The 20,160-nt window shown below is 40.2% G+C and overlaps 1 protein-coding gene across 1 annotated transcript in view; it reads left to right on the forward strand.

The window, feature by feature from the left end:
* The window catches only part of LOC144669506 (vacuolar protein sorting-associated protein 26B-like), a 38,272-nt gene that overhangs the window by 12,295 nt on the left and 5,817 nt on the right, over nucleotides 1–20,160 (forward strand). The window contains exons 2-4 of the mRNA XM_078531976.1: nucleotides 7,018–7,174; nucleotides 13,612–13,776; nucleotides 18,641–18,816. Of these exons, the coding sequence (XP_078388102.1) occupies nucleotides 7,018–7,174; nucleotides 13,612–13,776; nucleotides 18,641–18,816 (498 nt within the window). The remainder of the gene's footprint in view (nucleotides 1–7,017; nucleotides 7,175–13,611; nucleotides 13,777–18,640; nucleotides 18,817–20,160) is intronic.

The raw sequence follows: 20,160 nt of genomic DNA on the forward strand, positions 1-20,160 counted from the left end.
TTTGGAAGGTGATGGAGAAATTAAGCTGCCCTGAGAAATTCATCACAGTGGTTCGATAGTTCTACAATGGCATGCTTGCTTTTGTCCTAGATAATGCTGAGTCTTCTGGTCCATTCCTGGCCACTGAAGGAGCTTAACAGAGCTGCGTGCAAGCTAATCCTCTTCAGCATGTTTTTCTGCACCGTGTGCTCTGATGCCTTGAGGATCGCCATCCTGGAATCAAAATCGGGTATCGCATGAATGGGAAGCTGCTTAATCTGAGACGACTCCAGGCAAAGGCGAAGTTCTCTAAGGATATGTTTTGTGATTTCCTGTTTGCTGTTTGCACTAGCTCCTGGTTCAGAGCTGGACATGCAATGTAGCATGGACTTATTCTCCAATGCTTGTGACAACTTCAGCCAATCAGCAAGGAGAAAGCTTAAGTAATGTATCAGCCTCCTCTGGAAAGCCCTATCTTGGGCTAAAGGTTTTGGTCCATGGCCAGAACCTGTCAGCAATGGATATGTTCACTTATTTTGGCAGCGCACTCTCTCTTGAACTGTCTATATTGATGATAAGACACATGCAAAAATTACCAAAGCAAGTGTAGCCTTCAGCAGACTTTGAACATCAGTCTGGAAACAAAGTAGAGTAAGTCTGCTTACCAAACTGAAAGTCTATAGAGCAATAGTCCAGCCCACTCTGCTCTATGCATGCGAGACCTAGACTGAGTGCCAGCATCTTGCCAAGATGCCTAACCACTTTCACTTTGAGCTGCCTTCAGAAGCTTCTGAAGATCAGGTGGCAGGACAAAATACCAGACAGAGTTGCTCACCCAAGCTGGCTTGCTGAACATCCACACCATATGGAGACAGTCACAACTGAGTTGGGCTGGTCATGTAGCCAGAATGCCTGATGCTCATTCATTCACCAAAGCAAATGTTCTTTGGAGAGCTTGAGTCGGGTGCGCGCTCGTAGCAGTAAAAGGAAGCACTCCAAGGACACCGAAGGCTTCACTTAGGAGTTTTGATATCGACTTTGAGTCCTGGGAAGGTCAATGGTGACGTCCTGAGAATCGAAAGCAACAGTGGGCAGGTGAAGGGTTATGGAGGTGTGATGATGATGGATGGCAGGTCAATGATGACGTAAGTTCAAGCGTGCTAGTGGAGGGGGCGGACAGGGGCAGATTGACATCCATAGGGACAGCTCTAGGATCAATGCAAGTTGAGCAAGGGTGATGATGAGTAGCTTGAGGGTCAGCGAAGTCAGGACAAGGGTGATGGAGTGAGGCTTGAAGCTGATGGAGGGAGGGTCAAAGGTGACTGAGACAGGACGCAGGGTGATGGCTTCAAGCTCCAGGGTCAATGTGTGAAGATCACGGCACCTGGCGCAACTAAATAAAAAATGGTGTGGCCTCCTTTGGAAACATATCAGAGGCAGAGAGAAAATAAACGGAGAGGAATTCCTGAGCCAGCAACTCATCCAAAACTCATTTGTCTGCAGTATCCTGTCCTATTTGCAGCAGAATCTTCTGGGCATGAATTGGCCTTAGTAGTCACCTACATACTCGCCAGAACCCAACCAGACACCACAAGTGATGAACATGGTCATCCTCCCCTCAAAGGACAAACAAGAATTTGGTTGGAGCAGATTTTTTCAATTTGGGTTCACAAAGTGTCTTTTATTGATAACTTTACTCTGTACATATGTGAAACTTATCTGCCTAGAGCAAGATACACTTTCAACTTCTCCTTTTGCCATCTATAAGGGTCTCGAGTCTTGATACTGCAAATGTTCTTCAGTACCAGTAAACAGTTAAATGCCTTGTTTTCTGCTGTGGACGATTTATTAATATGATTCTAGCAGCAAAGTTGTTGTTGTCTTAATAGTTGAACTTCTGCTTATGCTAATCTGGCTTGAAGCTCAAACCTTGAAACTCAATAACGAGAAGATGTTATTGATTGCCACCTTGTATTTGTTCCTGTGAAACAGTTTTTCCAAAATTCACATCTGAACAATCTGTACACAATCTGCTTCAATGGAAACTCCTTGCAACCTTTGATATACAAAAGCATGAGTTTGGAACTCTGTCATGCTCTGCTTGATTCGGTTGAGGAAGGGGAATAAATTTTTAAAAATCAAATCCATTAATATTGCCTAGCAAGTCCTAAATTGCTTATTTCTTTCTCTCTTTCCCTGAAATTTATTTGCAGTTAGAAATGCTTTTTGGAAAGCAATCCTCTCTACACTTCCTGGACAAATGGGTTGAAATTTTACAATATTGATATGAGCACTTGGACATATTCATACAGCATTTATTTGTGTGTTTTTTAAAAAGTATGAACTGTTTAACATCCATTCAGATATTGCACGGCACAGTTTCATTTTCATTTATGGGATATGGGCATCGTTGGCTAGGCCAGCATATATTGCCCATCTCCAGTTGCCATTGAGAAGATGGTGGTGAACTGCCTTCTTGAACTGCAGCAGTCCATGTGCTGTAGGTACACCCACAGTGCTGTTTGGGAGATCGATCCAGAATTTTAACCCAGTGACAGTGAGGGAACAGTGATGTATTTCCAAGTCAAGTGGCTTGGAGGGGAACTACCAGGCGGTGGTGTTCCCACCTATCTGCTGCCCTTGTCCTTCTAGATAGTAGTGATCGTGGGTTTGGAAGGTGCTGTCTAAGGAGGCTTTGAGAATTCCTGCAGCGCATCTTGTAGATGCTGCACACTGCTGCCACTGTGCATTGGTGGTGCAGGGAATGAATGTTTGTGGATGGGCTGCCAATCAAGCCATCTGCTTTGCCCTGGATGATGTCATCCTGGGCGATGGTTAGATTCTCTCTTGTTGGAGATAGTCATTGCCTGGGTACTTGTGTGGTGTGAATGTTACTTGCCACTTATCAACCCCTGCTTGGATATTTTCCCGGTCTTGGTTCATTTGGACCTGGACTGCTTCAGTGTCTGAAGTGTCATGAATGGTGTTTAAAGTTATGCAATCATCAGCAAACATTCCCACTTCTGACCTTCTGATGGAAGGAAGGTCATTGATGAAGCAGCTGAAGATGTTTGGGCCTAGGACGCTACCCAGAAGAACTCCTACAGTGATGTCCTAGAACTGAGAAGATTGAGCTCCAACTACCACAACCAGGAGGCAGCATTTGACCGAGTGTGGCTTCAAGGAACCCTGGCAAAACTAGAATCAATGGGAATCAAGGGGGAAACTCTCCGCTGGTCGGAGTCATACCTAGCACAAAAGGATAGTGGTTGTGGTAGTTGTCCACCACCATTCATGACTGGATGTGGCAGGACTGCAGAGCTTAGATCTCATCCATTGATTGTGGAATCGCTTAGCTCTGTTTATCGTATGCTGTTTGGCATCTAAGTAGTCCTGTGTTGTTTGTAGCTTCACCAGGTTGACACCTAATTTTTAGGTATGCTTGGTGCTGCTCCTGGCATGCCCTCCTGCACTCTTCATTGAACCAGGCTTGATGCTATGGTTTGGTGGTAATGGTAAAGTGGGGGGGTATGCCGGGCCATGAGGTTACAGGTTGTGTTGAGTGCAATTCTGCTGCTGCTGATGGCCCACAGTGCCTTACGGTTGCCCAGTCTTGAGTTGCTCGATCTGTTCGAAATCTGTCCCATTCAATACAGTGGTAGTGCCACACAACACAATCGATGGTACCCTCAGTGTGATGACCGGGGCTTTGTCTCCACAAGGACTGTACAGTGGGCACTCCTGCCGATACTGTTATGGACAGGTGCATCTGTGGCTGGCAGGCAGGCTGGTGAGGTTGTTGTTGGTTCCCTCACCACCGCAGACCCAGCTTAGCAGCTATGTCATTTAAGACTTGGCCAGCTTAGAATGCATTGATGCGACCGAAGTCCCCCACATTTAAATTGAAATTCCACCAGTCTGCGCCACTGCCACCCTCAAAGCTTCCTCCAAGTGATGTTCAACATGGAATACTGATTCATCAGATGGGGGGAAGGTACATGGTAATCAGCAGGAGGTTCCCTTATCTATGCTTGACCTGGTGCCATGAGACTTCATGGAGTCCAGAGTCATTGTTAAGGACTCCCAGGGAAACTCCCTCCTGACTGTATATCACTGTGACACCACCTCTGCTGGGTCTGTCCAGGACACGCCCAGAGGTGGTGATGGCGTGAAAGTTTCTTTTAGACTTCTTAGCAATTTGATACGACTGAGTGGCTTGCTAGGCCATTTCAGCAGGCATTTAAGAGTCAACCACATTGCTGTGGATCTGGAGTCACATGTAGGCCAGACCAGGTAAGAATGGCAGATTTCATTATCATGGTCAACATTAGACTTTTAATTCCACTTTGAATTCAAATTCCACCATTTGCTGTGGTGAGATTCGACCCCGGGTCACCAGAGCTTTACCCTGCTAGTCCAGTGAGAATACCACTCTGACACCTCCTCCCCCTCATATCATTTGTATGCTAACTGATGACTAGGAAGGATGTTGTTACATTTTTTTTTAAAATGGAGGGGGTGTCAATAATGTAATATATTTATTGTCTGATACCAAATATTATTAAAGCCATTTATATGAAAACATTGGATCATTGACAAATTGATTCAGATTGGTGGAAGGCTAACAAACGAACTGTAGTCTAGTGAAACCTGTTGCGTAACCCTTCACGATATTGGAAGTTTTATTTTGTTGAAAGCAGGACTGAACTCTTTATGACACAGAGGTGTGATTTTCATTTTAATTTCTTTCAATCTTTCAATGAGGTGTGGCCATCACTGGCAAGGCTAAGTGAGGTTGACCATCTCTACATCTCCTTCAGAAGGTGCTGGTGAGATGCCTTCTTGAACTGCTGCAATCCATGTGGTAAAGTTACTCCCATAGTGCCCCCAGGAAAAATGAAGGAACATTTGTATAATTTCCAACTCGGGCTGATGTGTTACTTGGACAAAGTGATCTGTGTTCAATTTAAAAGGACCTCCAACTTAAATCATCCATGAACTCCAAAAAAAAAAGATGATGTTGGTGGTGATCCTGTAATCCTTGCTGCCCTTTACTTCTAGATGGTGGAGGTTGAGGGTTTGGGAGGTGCTGTTGAAGAAACCTTAGCAAATTGCTGCAGTGTATCCTGTAGGTATACACTGCAGTTATTATGCACTGGTGTGGAGCATGTGAATGCTTAAGGTGGTGGATTGATTGCCAATCAAGCAGGCTGCTTGTTCTGGGTGGTATTGAAATTCTTCATGTTGTTAGAGCTGTACCAATCCAGGCAAATGTATTCATATACTCCTGACTTGTGCCTTGAAAGACTTTGGGGAATCAGGAGGTGAGTCACTTGCCACAGAATGCCAAACCTGCTCTTGTAGCTAAAATATTTATATGCTTGTTCCAGTTAAGTTTCTAGTCAGTGATGTTGTGGGGAATTTGACGATGGTAATGCCATTGAATGTCAATGGGAGATGCTTAGATTCTTCCTTGTTGGAGATGGTCGTTGCTTGGCTCTTGTGTAGAACCGATTGTTGCTTGTCAATTGTCAGCCCAAGCTTGTTTATGTCCATGCCTTACTATATGCAGGCATGAGCTGTTTCATTATCCGAAGAATTGCAAATGGAACTGGACAGTGCAGTCATAAGCAAATGTTCCCATTTCTGACCTTATAATGGAGGATAGGTGATTGAAGTTGCTGAAGATGGTTGGGCCTAGGGCACTGCCCTGAGATACTCTTGCAGTGATGTCCTTGAGCTGAGAGGGTTGACCTCCAACAGCTGAAATCATCTTCCTTTGTGCTAGATATGACTCCAGCCAGAGTTTTCCATTCCAATTCCCAATGGCTTCAGTTTTATTTGAGCTCCTTTGTGCCATGCAAAATGATGTCAAAAGCAACCACTCTCGCCTCACCTCTGGAATTAGCTGTTTTGTTCATGTTTGGACTGAAGCTGTAATGAGGTCTGGAGTTTAATGGTCCTGGCAGAACCAAACTGAGTAACGGTTAGCATGCTATTGATGGGTAGGTGCCGTTTGATTGCTCTGTCAATGATACCTTACTTCACTTTGCTGCTGATTGAGAGTAGGCGAATGGGTTGGATTTGTCTTTTTTTTGTTGTGGACATACTTGGGCAATTTTCCACTTCTTTAAGTAGATGCCAGCGTTGTACTGGAGCAGCTTGCTAGAGGCGATATAATTTAATTACAGTAAATAGGTTAGTTGTAGGATGGATTGTGACCACCTGGGAGGCATCTGGTCTGATGAGCTGACAATTGTAAATGCATGATTTTGTGACTATTCTGTAGGTGGAGAAAATCAAATGCTTTTTAAAAGTATTAAAATAAAAAAATAGCAAAATTTGGACAGTGAGATTCAAATCTTGTGCAACTTCAGCTTCTATATATTTACAGTTCAGTGCAGTATTCAGAACATTTCAGAGCTCTAAATCTTCTATATAATTGTGAAATGAATATAAGTAAGATATAATTGTTTGCATTGCCTTTGTGAAAAATCAAGATGTCCAATTGCAGAATTAGTAGCGGATGAAGGATTTAAAATAAAACTGAATTTGAGGAAAACCAATTTACTGTACTGACCCTAAGAAATGTTATATAAGGTTAAAGTAGAATGTGTAAGCAGTTTTGTATTTCCCTACAGTGTGTGCCAGTATTTCTCTCTCAACCTGTTTATCTGCTTCATTTGGCATCTGAAGTGGGCAGCAAATTGTGGAATGGAAAGATAACTGAATTTTGTTTTAAATACTTTATGCTATACAAACGTGAAACACTGAAAGCCTGCCGATATTTTTTGACTAGATTCGCTGTGAACAATATCTCCCCAGTGAAGTGAGAGGGTCGTTACTATGTTGCTGAATTGTATTTCAGAATTGCATAATGTAAAAGAAAGAAATTGGAAAATCTCTGAGACAAACTTGTGTTCTCAAAGTTTCATGGCATAACATGACTGTAAGAGGCAAGCTCAACATTTGGAGAGGAAAGATTTTGTTTGAACACTTCATAAACTATTTAAACAAAGTTATGCTTTCTGTTAACAGAGTTATACTATGACCGAGGGAATCACCACGAGTTTGTGTCTCTGGTAAAAGACCTGGCCCGACCTGGTGAGATGACACAGTCCCAGACATTTGACTTTGAGTTTACACATGTAGAAAAGCCTTACGAATCGTATACTGGCCAGAATGTGAAATTACGGTAAGTCCTGCCTCTGCCTCAAACTTTTACTCTTGTGATGTCTCTAAAGAATGGAAACTGGAACTAAAAAGCATCATTCATTAAGATCACGATAGATACGAATGATAAAGACCATTTACCCATCCCAGCTCCCTGATTTTCACTGATCTATCCAGTAACTGTTAATTTAAATGATTTAAATATTTTGGCTTCCATGACATTACAGAATTCTATCCCATATGTTAATTATTCTGTTTAAAAAAAAAAAATAACTGACATCAATCCTTAATTTAATGTTTACCAATTCAGACCTGTCTCTGGACATAAAAGGGTTAAATTATGAGGGTAGGGTGCATTGACTAAGGTTGTATTCCCTAGCATATGGAAGATGAAGGGGTGAATTAATTTGTGTTTTAAATGATTAAAAGGGTTTGATAATGTAGATAGAGAGAAACTATTTCCTCTGATGGGAGAGCCCAGGATAAGGAAGCATATCCTTAGAATCAAACTTAAGCCATTTAGGGCTGATGTTAAAAAGCACTTCTTCATACAAAAGGAGTGGAAATCTGGAACTCTCTTCCCCCAAAATGTTGTTGAGGCTAGGTCGATTGAAAATGTTAAAACTGAGATAATAGACTTTTGTGCTGTGCTGTGTTACAGAACCGAGGCAGGGACGGGGTAGCTAATTGAATGGTGGAATAAGCTCAAGGGGCTAAATGACCTACTTCTATTCCTATGTCCCTCATTCTGCTTTGATGGTTTAACTTGGAATTCATGCTCCCAGTTTATATTTACTATGTTGTCTACTAGCATAGACACTGTATTTCTCTGAGATCAACTTGTTTGTCAACTGAATTGCACGTGTGTCTCTAGGCTTTCGTCATCGGCCAGATTTTTGAAACCACAGTCACCCTTGTGGCTCTTCTCTGCATTCACTCCAGGGCTCGAATAGCTCCCTGTCTCTCGGTGGTAAAAACTGTAGTCAATCCTCCAACTGCAGTCTAACTTGAGTACTGCACAGATTTAGGCATGCTTAGACTTGTACTGTATGGATTTGAATGGTTTAGCATTCTATTTGCTTTGTTGATTGGTGCTCTGAAGTTACTAGATTTGTTAAACAACAGGTCTACATCCTCAAACCCCTTTAACTTCACCTTTAGTAAATTTGACAACGTTCCTGGAGTTTGCATGTTCTCTGGTAAAGGTAACACCTGCAATTCATGTTTTGACTAAAAACAAAGTTGCAAAAATTTGTGTTTTTCCTTGCTCCAGAGGTGTTGTTATAGCTGGCTAAGAGACATTACAACAAATGGACCTACCATTTCCTCCAGCTAGCTATGTGTAAGACCAAGAAAGACTTTCTAGTAATATTTTTAAAAATTTGCATGCACTTTGACTTTCGTATTTAATGGAGCAGATTTATTCCTTCTAGCTGAACTTCCCATCTAAATGACACTTTTTTAAAAAAAATCTTTGTTCATATTCGACTTGAGAGGATTATGTAGCTATGACTTTCCAACTCTATATCCAATGGCAGTTTTCTCACTTTTCTTTTCTTATTTGTCGTCTCCTTTTATCTTTGTTGAAAGCCTTTGGTTTTCAAAAACCTGTTGTCTCTAATGTTCCTTCCAATTTTTTTCCATTCATGTGCGGAATTAATTTTTTTACATGCACCAATATCAAAGGAATGTGCAGACGTGCTCCACTAGTAGAAACCAAAAAAAAACTCTATAGAATACATAGTTTTAAAAAGTTGCCATGGGTGTGAAAGAGGTAGAAAGAATACCACTCTCGGCCATTGAAATGGTAACATGCCAGTCCATAACTTTACAGAATACAACTTTAAATTTACCGTGGTGGCATTTGAATTCATGACCTCTAGGTTTTAAATTCAGTACTGTACCATAACCACCACACTACCATACATGAGAGAGACATTTGTTAGTTTTTATATTGTAGATTGTATTTTAGTCATTTGACAGAAGAAAAGTTGAATTAGTAGTGATGGCTCAAGACAAGATGAGAATTTTTTATTTCAGTTTGACAAGCTCATAATAGAGCTAAGGAGGCTTGTCTTTTGAATTAATAGAAAATCTGGAAAAGGCAACTTTTATTTTTTTCAGATTATTGAGTGTTTTCTCTACTTGCAACTGCTATGAATGGTGAGGAAAATAACTCAGTCATTTCTTCCCATCAAACAAACGTAATCAGGCAGGAGTAAAGTGTTTCTGAATTTGGAGAGAGGTTGGCTCTTGAATGGAGAGTAAAGTTCAGAGAACTAGTGTCCCTGTAAATTAAATGAATATTGAAGGGGGAAATTATGTCTGGGAACTGGAGAAGAGAGCATTGTGATAAACACAGAATGGAACCCCAGGAGGAAGAATAACTGTTGAGGTGGTTTTTGGGGAAGTAGTGGCATTTAGTCCACCTACAATTTTTTTTTAGATTAAAAATCTATGATTTGTGAAGTAGTAAACTGGTTCACCTTTTTAAAAGCAAATTGTCTCTCTCGATGCATAAAAAAATGAATTGAGGAGAAGTGGTATTTGGAAGCATGCACAATTTAAAATGTTCCATGAGGTAACCTTTGCATTATTATTTGGAAATTGGGGCTAGGAATCCAAAACTTTTCACAAAATCCCTAGAAATTCTCATGTGTTTTTAATGTGTTGAATGTCTTTGGGATTAATCTTCCTTTCATCATTCTACAAAACCAGCTGCAGCAGAATGACCAGATCAATGGCACTAACTGGTCCAAAAATCCATTAACTAACTACATAACTGAACTCTTAACTCACTAACCTTTAGCTTGGCTCCTGCTCATGGCTTCGTCCCTCTAGCTCGCTGCCTCTGTCAACTTGCCACTTCCCTCCCCGACTCTCCTGCTCACTATTGTGAATGAGGGCTCGGGAGGGGGGCAGCGAGAGAGAGGAAGTGAGTGAGGGAGCAAGAGGGACTTTGAGTGCTAGAGTGGCAGCACACCTCTTCTAACCATCAGGATGTGCACAGCTGTAGTAATAAGTTTGCGGCACTTGGACTGCTGTATGGCCACACCAGCACACAGCTTAGAAGGAACACTGGTTGCCTCATGTCTTTTTCGGAACTACCTCTTTTTGCCCTAAATGTTTTTGACATGCTCATTTTTCCATTCTTGCCCGAACACCCCAATACTACCCAACTTGTCCTCTCCATTACCTCAGCCGCTGCTATATAAACGAAAGTTTTTAATTTCTTATTTGGAACTCTCTCCTAATCCCTCTTAGCTAGTGCTCTCTGCCCTGTCTGTTGTTTTGTAACTCAGTTGCTGATCATTAATTTCTTCCACAAGGGAACCACTAATAGATTTATCAAATTCTGTTTGGAACACAACAATAATATTTATATAACGCCTTTAATGTAATTAAACATCCCAAGGCACTTCAGAGGCATTATAAAACAAAATATGACACCAAGCTACATAAGGAGATATTAGGGCAGATGACCAAAGCTTGGTCGAAGAGATAGGTTTTAAGAGGTGCATAAAACGATTAAGTGAGGTAGAGAAGCAGAGAAATTTAAGGAGAGAATTTCAGAGCTTTAGGGCCAAAGCAGCTGAAGCACTGCCACCGATGGTAAAACAATTAAAATCAGGAATTTCCAAGAAGCCAGAATTGGAGGAGCAGTTATCTCGGAGGGCTGTAGGGCTGCAGGCGATTACAGACATAGGGAGGGCTTGGCCATGGTAGGAAGATTTATAAACAAGGATGAGAATTTTAAAATTGAGGTGTTGTTTAACCATACTGATGTACTTTATTACAAATTTGAAAGCATCTCTATTTTGAAAAATAAAGTTGGTCATTAACCTGAACCTAAAGTTTACTTGCGATTCACTCAATCTTTATAGACCATGTCCAATTCAGAGCAACTCTAAATATTTCCAATTGCCACAGATTAATGGCCTTAAAGAGACAGTCATTTTATCAGTTGGACTTCACAATCATATTCCAGGAAATGTGAGCAATGCCAGGAGACAGCAACCTGTAGTCATAATGTTATTGGAACTGAACTTTCATTTAGGGAAGCAAATGCAAGTAAATAATATAAAGTAACTGATCAAAAAAAACTTTTCAAAAAGCCTGTCCAGTCATTGTCTGATAAGCTTTATATAGATATACAGGATGAATTGTTGCAGTGTTACCAAGATGTTTCAGATAACAGTAGACACCTTTTGACATAGCTATGACAAGTGTTCTCTTTATTTCTACTGAGATATGGCCAAACCAGATGTGTGTGTGGCACCCTTTTCCTTGCATCAACCCAGGGTACAAATTCCTCTGTAGGTATTTTTTGCTCAGATAAAATATATCCTTGTGCAAAACACAAGAATTAATTTGGAATCTGTAACTTTCTAGGAAATGCTCTTGAATATCTTAAAATAGATATTTTATTTATCTTAAAGTTGTCTAGGGATGTGCAAACAGTTATATTTGATTAAATTGATTTACCCTATTTGATCAGGTAATTACTACCTGCACTTTAGTGATGCAATAAAATATGTGTTTGTTTGAGAGAATTGACTCTACAAAATAAGTACTGAAATATACAATAATCTGTTCCTGTTAACTTGAAGTTGCTAAAGTCAAATTTTGTGTGAAATTAAATCATACTAAACAAACTTCTTTTGCTATTTTGTGTTTAAAACTGCATAATTCAAATGCTAGGGTAATTTTGAAGCAAGAACAACAGTAACAGGAGAAAAGTAGTATTAGTTATCTAGGCAATTGTTAAGGATCGTTAAATTAATTTTTGTTTTTTCAGCTTTTATTTTAGTGAAAAAAACCAAGGAAAAAAAAGCAAGAAACAAAATTTGGAGCCTCCCAAAAAGTAAACTCCAAGAAAGCCAGCTAAAATGTTGTTAAATGATCCACAAATACACAATTATTGGCAATGGTTGCTTGCAAGATTATTTGGCAATGATGTCACCAATTCACCAACCATTGGAAAAAGGTTGATTGTTGGATGGTGAAAAGATGATAAATAACACATTCAAGTTTTTACCAAGATTCCGCCAGAGTGGAAAAGCACGGCTAATCTTTCACTGTTTACCTTCAAAAGCTTTCATAATTTTTGAAACCTCTTTGATCCCCTTAGCCTTCACTGTTTCATTGACTAAAGTCTGGAATGTTTTGACTTTATTAATATCAATAGCATTTCATTTTTCATATCAGTTCTAATGCGTCTGCACCATACCCTTTCAATGGCTTCAATATCTTTCCTGCCATGGGTTTTTTTTAATATTCTGTGTGGTCTAATTACTCTTGAACAAACTCAAGATAATCTCTTTGTTTTTTTTATTCAGTGCCCTCATGTACATGATTGCACATAGAATTTTGTTTGAAAAGGTGCTCTGCAGGTCCTTGAGCATTATAAACAGATACAACACCATAAGATAGGAATAGGAGTAGGCTATGCAGCCCTTCTAAGTCACTGGTGGAACAGGTTGGGTCATGAGTAGATTGCACCTCAACGCTATTTAGTTGTCTTTCTCCATAAAAATTATTGTTGGGAGGCTTTAGTGTTTTTATCAGCTATTTTGAAACTAAGGTACTATTACTAGAACTGTTAAATGTATTGATACCAGAGCATTGTAAGAAAAATCACAATGATTGAACTCACTTGTTTGTGAGGTATTCTTAATCATTATCTCATTGCTCTCGGTGCCAATGACCATCAGTCCTTCATTGCAATGTTACGCAATTTAAAATGCAAACTTAACTGACGATTTGAAAGGCAAAATTGTAACTATACTGGTTACTTTTTTACAGTTGGGTATACAAGTTTCACGTGTCTATCATAATGCTTTCCTAAAATCAAGTATACTGTGAAGAAGTAGGAAAGTATTTTGAACACTGCTTTAACGAGTGAATGTGAAGGTGATTATTTTAACATGATTAGCACTCATGTAAATTGTAGTGCTCTGTCAAAAAGTTTAGATAAGTAGTTTAATGCTTTACATATTCCTAGTTTACAGTAATGACATTAGAACTGTTATATCATAGTCTTTGTAGACTGGATTTTGCCAGTTGCCATTAATGTAATGTTATGGTAAAAGATTATCACCCCAGAGGTTATCAATTCATTTTAACACATTTGTTTATTTGTATGCTGGCACCCTTGCCTAGCCTAGCCTTCACAGGATTCCTAATGCCACTGACTCACCGTTAGGACTGTAATGGTTTAAGAAGGAGACCCACCATCACCTTGTCGGGACAATTAGGATTGGCAATAGAGGTAGACTTGTCTACATCTGTCGTGTTACTATGGAACAAAAAAATAATGATTTAGAAATGATAGCGAATGTCAGCAGATACAGAAATGGAGGTGTGGTAATTATCAACACCAAGGAAAGATTTCAAATCAACTTAACTATCTTTTAAAGAAAAGCTCAAGTAATGTTTCCTTTTTTTCTCCAAATTCAGATACTTTCTAAGAGCAACCATCAGCCGTAGGTTGAATGATATTACAAAGGAGATGGACATTGTCGTTCACACCCTCAGTACCTACCCCGAGATGAACTCGTCCATCAAAATGGAAGTTGGGATTGAAGACTGCCTGCACATTGAATTTGAATACAACAAGTCAAAGTATGTACAGTGAAATCCTGTTGTAGGCAATAGTTTGAGACAGATGGACAAAAGCTGCATATAACCAGACTTGCCCATGAGAAGCATATTGTTATTGATTGGGTCTGAAACAAAACTAGACCTTGTTTAACCAACGTTTCTGGTGTCTGGTTATTTCTAAGTTACTTGCATGTAAACTCTACTTCAGTCACCTCCTCGGTTTAATGCATGCCTCTAAATGTGGGTTTAAGTTATGTATGCAACAAAAGCAGAAAGATGCTAGAATTGGCATTGCCACCTTGAACAGTGAGGATTGCTGTGTTGATACTGGATGAGAAGATCAGGCTCCATTGTGATTTTCCCCGACCCCAGATTGACTCTTATGTAGATTAGTTACTTCGACTTGTGCTTTATATCCCAGTATGAGTCTTGATCTTTGGGGAAGTGGGCTAACATATATATAGTCAGCCTTTAAAAATTAGGTGATATCTGATTCATATGCAAGTCAGATGGACTGTTGAATTCAGGTAGGAAACATGACTATAAATATGGTAGCAAATCCCAACATGATTGTTAGTGCTGCAAATAACATGAGAGACTTGGGGTGAGATCTTTAACCCCCTTAAAACCTATCCACTTGCACAGAGTTAAAATCGGGCCCTTAGACGCAATCATTAAGTAGTTGGAAAATTTTTCCCCATATGCAACAGCCATATGCTTATCTGGATATATGCAAGCTTTTTTTTCCTTCAGAATTGTTCTGCATACAAGAGGATTTCACTGTTTGTGGATTTGACTGTAGTTGAAATGACATGTACATCCATGCAATATTGAAGGAACATCAGTGTGGGGTCCAATTCTCAATTGGATTCTTGGGGGTAATTCTTTCTTTTGGTGGTATGGAGTTAGCTGCCTAATATATACCCTGCCTAATTTTCTTTTCTATTAAAGTCACTGGAATGTAGAATTGGGCAAGGCTTGCAATGGTGGTCAGTTCGATATCACCCATTTTACAACATCATCCAAAGTGAAAATTTTCCCCTTTGTCCTTTTCCATTTTGTCAATCCATATCTGGATAATGAACAGACAAAATGGAGGCTGTGTAAATCCCTTGAGGAACCAAGTGAAATGTCTGTCCTTAACAGAATGATAGTGCCTCTTGCATAGATATAATTTTATCTGGTGCTTACTTGTGAATATATTTGCTTTACCAGAAGGAAATTTCATGTTCAAGTAGGCTTTGACCAAACAACTAAGAATGATACAAGTCATCTCTTTATTGGACTGTAAACACAAGCTTTATAGCAGGAGCTGGTGGTTCAAGACATTGAGAATTAGCACACCAAGTCCTGGAGTCAAACTCCTCCACTCTGCTGAGATCCTAGTTTTGGTTGCTGTAGATACTGGTGCTGAGCACGATGAAAACCACCATTTGCTGTTTTAAAAACGCTAATGACTGCCTCAATCAAAGAGTAAAAGGGGTCCTGGGAATAGACCACCTTGTGTTTCCTCAGCTGTAGGAAATTGTCTAGCCCAGGAGGAGTAAAAAATCATGTACAGTAATATATTTTCCAAGAAAATTGTTTTTAAAAGATTTCTTAGCCCTATTAGGAACAACAAACTAAAGGAAAGAAGCTAAAAGCAAAAAACTGCGGATGCTGGAAATCCAAAACGAAAACAAAAATACCTGGAAAAACTCAGCAGGTCTGGCAGCATCTGTGGAGAGGAACACAGTTAACGTTTCGAGTCCGCATGACTCTTCAACAGAACTAAGGAAAAATAGAAAAGGGGTGAAATATAAGCTGGTTTTGGAGGGGGGGGGGTGACAAGAAGAGCTGGATAGAGGGCCAGTGATAAGTGGAGATAACCAAAAGATGTCACAGACAAAAGGACAAAGAGGTGTTGAAGGTGGTGATATTATCTAAAGGAATGTGCTAATTAAGGGTAGAAAGCAGGAGCAAGGTACAGATAGCCCTAGTGGGGATGGGGTGGGGTGAAGGAATCGAAAAAAGCTAAAAGGTAGAGATGTAACAATGGATGGAAATACATTTAAAAATAATGGAAATAGGTGGGAAAATAAAAATCTATATAAATTATTGGAAAAAACAAAAAGGAGGGGGAAAAATCGGAAAGGGGGTGGGGATGGAGGAGAGAGTTCATGATCTAAAATTGTTGAACTCAATATTCAGTCCGGAAGGCTGTAAAGCGCCTAGTCGGAAGATGAGGTGCTGTTCCTCCAGTTTGCGTTGAACTTCACTGGAACAATGCAGCAAGCCAAGGACGGACATGTGGGCATGAGAGCAGGGTGGAGTGTTGAAATGACAAGCGACAGGGAGGTCTGGGTAATGCTTGCGGACAGACCGAAGGTGTTCTACAAAGTGGTCACCCAGTCTGCGTTTGGTGTCTCCAATGTAGAGGAAACCGCATTGGGAGCAACGAATGCAGTAGACTAAGTTGAGGGAAGTGCAAGCGAAATGCTGCTTCACTTGGACGGTGAAGAGAGGGGAAGTAAAGGGGCAGGTGTTGCATCTTCTGCGGTTGCATGGGAAGGTGCCGTGGGAGGGGGTTGAGGTGTAGTGGGTGACGGAGGAGTGGACCAGGGTGTCACAGAGGGAACGATCCATGTGGAATGCCGCCAGAGGGGGTGAAGGGAAGATGTGTTTGGTGGTGGCATCATGCTGGAGTTGGCGGAAATGGCGGAGGATGATCCTTTGAACGCGGAGGCTGGTGGGGTGATAAGTGAGGACAAGGAAAGAAGCTATCTGCTTCACCATTATTTTCATCCATAGCTTAATAGGTGGTGTTGAATTTCCCTGTGATTCTCAAAACTAGGAGTAGTTCAGTAAAGTTTTGTTAATAATGGGGAACCATGTCCTGCTACATGAATCTATTAACTTAAATGAACAAATGTGCAAACTTACTGATGTCTGTCATTTTGTTCTATTTTACTCTTTCTTGCTTAGTTCAGGTTTTGTCAGAACCATTTGGTTTCCAACTTCTTCACAGCCTTGATCCAGAAATGGATGCAAGCGTTGAATACCAGGGAAAAGCTGAATAGCTGCCTATGGCATCAAGGAGCCTACATAAAAATAAAGGTTACAGGTGTCAAGGAGAAAACTGCCTAGCTGGAGACTTTTCATAAAGAAATGTAGTCATGGTTTTTGGAGGTCAGTTATCGGATATAAGACATCACTGCAGGAAGTTTAAAAGCAAAAAATTGCGGATGCTGGAACTCCAAAACAAAAACAAAAATACGGCCCTCAACCGTGTCCGGCCCATCTCCCGCGCATCCGCCCTCACACCTTCCTCTCCCTCCCAGAACCATGATAGGGTCCCCCTTGTCCTCACTTATCACCCCACCAGCCTCCGCATTCAAAGGATCATCCTCCGCCAACTCCAGCATGATGATCTTCCCTTCACCCCCCCGGCAGCATTCCGCAGGGATCGTTCCCTCCGGGACACCCTGGTCCACTCCTCCATTACCCCCTACACCTCAACCCCCTCCCATGGCACCTTCCCGTGCAACCGCAGAAGATGCAACACCTGCCCCTTTACTTTCCCTCTCCTCACCGTCCAAGGGCCCAAACACTCCTTTCAAGTGAAGCAGCATTTCACTTGTACTTCCCTCAATTTAGTCTATCGCATTAGCTGCTCCCAATACGGTTTCCTCTACATTGGAGAGACCAAATGCTGACTGACCGCTTTGCAGAACACCTTTGGTCTGTCCGCAAGCATGACCCAGACCTCCCTGTCACTTGCCATTTCAACACTCCACCCTGCACACGTGTATTTCACAGGTGAAAATTCGCAAGAACTATGAGCTGTCCTCTCAAGTGAAATACTGATCGTATTGGTACTGGTGCAATATTGTGTTTATTCTATGGACTTTGTTGTTACTGCAGTTTATTTTAAATTCCTTAAACATTGAAATTTGCAAATATCCCTTTTTAATAGACCAGTATTGGTGGCTCCCATACAATGATGCAGCATGAGGATCTGCTCTCCCATTAGATGTTGAGTATTCTCATGACATCGTTGGAGTGCTGCCTCTACTTGTGGTGGTTAGTCGATAATTTCGCATGAGTGCAATTAATTTTTAGATTCACTTGTGTGAAATATCAAAGCGAAGGACTACGTTAACACTACTGTCCATAGAGTAATGTTTATGGTTTAGAATAGAAATACATCTATAATAAACATGCACACTTAAGCATAGGTGGTAAGAGGTAATCCATTGCTAAATTTTGACAGCTGTTTGTGATTGATCTCCTCTCTATGCTTCTGAACACCTTACATTGGAATGTTTTATGTTGGTGTATTAATCCATGGTTTTGTAACTGATGATAAAGCAATTTAGACTGGATTTGAACCAAGGTCCCAAAGATAACAAGTTAGTGCTTAGTTCACTGTACCATCTAGTCCCTTCTTTAAAAGGCATAATTTTTTTAAAAGCTTAAGGTAAGGAGATTCCACTTCTTTGATGGCAGTACTAATGATCAAAAGTTGTTCTTTAGATCTTGCAATGTTCCAATTCTGTAAATTTTATAAGTGCACTCAAATTCTTAGCAATCATGTTGTGGAAGAAATTGTGTTTGTATTCTGAAAGCTGACAGGTCTTACACTGCTTAAAGTGTTAAACTGTTGAGAATTGCAGCGCTACTTCTATTCTCCCTTGTTTTACATTTCGGTTCAGAGGATGATGCTTGAAGATTTGTTTTCTGGTTTCATATATTTCTTTGTCTTACAATATATTTTCTATAAAATTCTATTAGAAAAGTGGACATAATACTTTAAAATCAACAAAGGAAATTGAGTACTTCAAGATTACGCCATGAAAACACCAATGTTTGATTGTGAAAGTCCTGATGTCTCTTCTAATTTTAGGTACCATTTGAAAGATGTAATTGTGGGAAAGATCTATTTTTTACTGGTTCGAATCAAGATCAAGCATATGGAGATTGACATCATAAAAAGGGAAACTACAGGAACTGGACCAAATGTGTTTCATGAAAATGACACAATAGCAAAGTATGAAATCATGGATGGAGCCCCAGTCCGAGGTAGTTAGTGACACTCTTGAGCAAAACCTTATTTGCACTTTCTCCACAACAACAAAACGTGTCTTTCTGGCCAATTCACTTTAGCAGTTATATCTTTGTACCAAATTGAATGAAGTTTGGCCGATGTATGCTAAGACATCTGGAATGACTCCATTAAAAAAATGTCAGTTTTTTTTAATATTAGCTTTTTTATTCCTCATTTTGTCTTTTACTCTTTGTTCTTATGAACAGCAAAGAACCACTGAAAGAATAACTCCAAAATAGTTTTTTTTATAAAATTTCTATTTCACAGGGCTGAAGGAATCCAAATTGGATTATGGCTGTATAGTCTGATATAGGGTCAGTGTGTGAATGGGTCACATTCTGGATTGCAGGTGTGATGAGTGGAGTCCAACAGGGTTGTGTTGGGGCTGGTATGCTTCAACGTTTTTGGAAATAATCTGAAAGAGGGTATCAGTAGCTTCATCCCAGTATTTGCAGGTTACATGCAAATAACATTACATTGGTTAACATAGTGAGGGATGTGTTTGAGCTTTCTGAGGTGCGTGAAGAATTTCGATGGGTAGGTAATTGGCAGCTGCAGTTAAATATAACATTTTTAAAATTCATTCTAGGGATGTGGGCAGTAGTGGCAAAGCCAGCATTTACAGCCCATCCCTTGTGCACAAAGCAGTTTGGTTGGGAAATTTTCTCCCCAGGAGAGAAACCAGGCAGGACAACTCCTGCACTAAATAATACTAATTCCTGTTGGAAGTTTGGATGTCTAGAAAGGGCAACGTTTGCTGTTCAGATTCTATGGTAAAGGATGGTAATTGGGTGAAGTGCAGGAATGCCAGCATTGTCCATAGAACTGTTCCCAGCATTAATCACCACCTTGATAAAAGGTGTACTGTAGTTCTAGTGCTACATCCAATAAGTGCAAGCAGAAAGGCATGGCTAGATCAGTTGAAAAGGGGTGAGGTCAACTGTCCTTAAGAATTCCTGTGTTCATAAATATGGTCAATTAGGTTTGCAAATCCTTCCCACTTTGTAGCACACTGTAGTGGTGCTTTGAATCAGTTATAATATTCTAGTGATACTGATCCTGATTCAATCAAGTATGATGTTACTATAGTGTACAGCAGGGAGCATTGTAATCGCATTTCCTGCTCGTTCAACAAGTAACAGGCACCAATTGCATCACATTGGATCAAAACCAGAAAAGCTGCACTTTCAATAGCAATGAGGATCAGGGATAAAGTATCTCTTGCTACTGCCTCCTATTTACTACACTGGAAAAGAAAACTTTTATTATAATTTTGATAATTTCAATTTGTACAGAGTTTTTTAAAAAACTTTCTTTTT

The sequence above is a fragment of the Cetorhinus maximus genome, chromosome 2, assembly GCF_964194155.1.
Source record: "Cetorhinus maximus chromosome 2, sCetMax3.hap1.1, whole genome shotgun sequence".
In the NCBI taxonomy this organism is placed as follows: domain Eukaryota; kingdom Metazoa; phylum Chordata; class Chondrichthyes; order Lamniformes; family Cetorhinidae; genus Cetorhinus; species Cetorhinus maximus.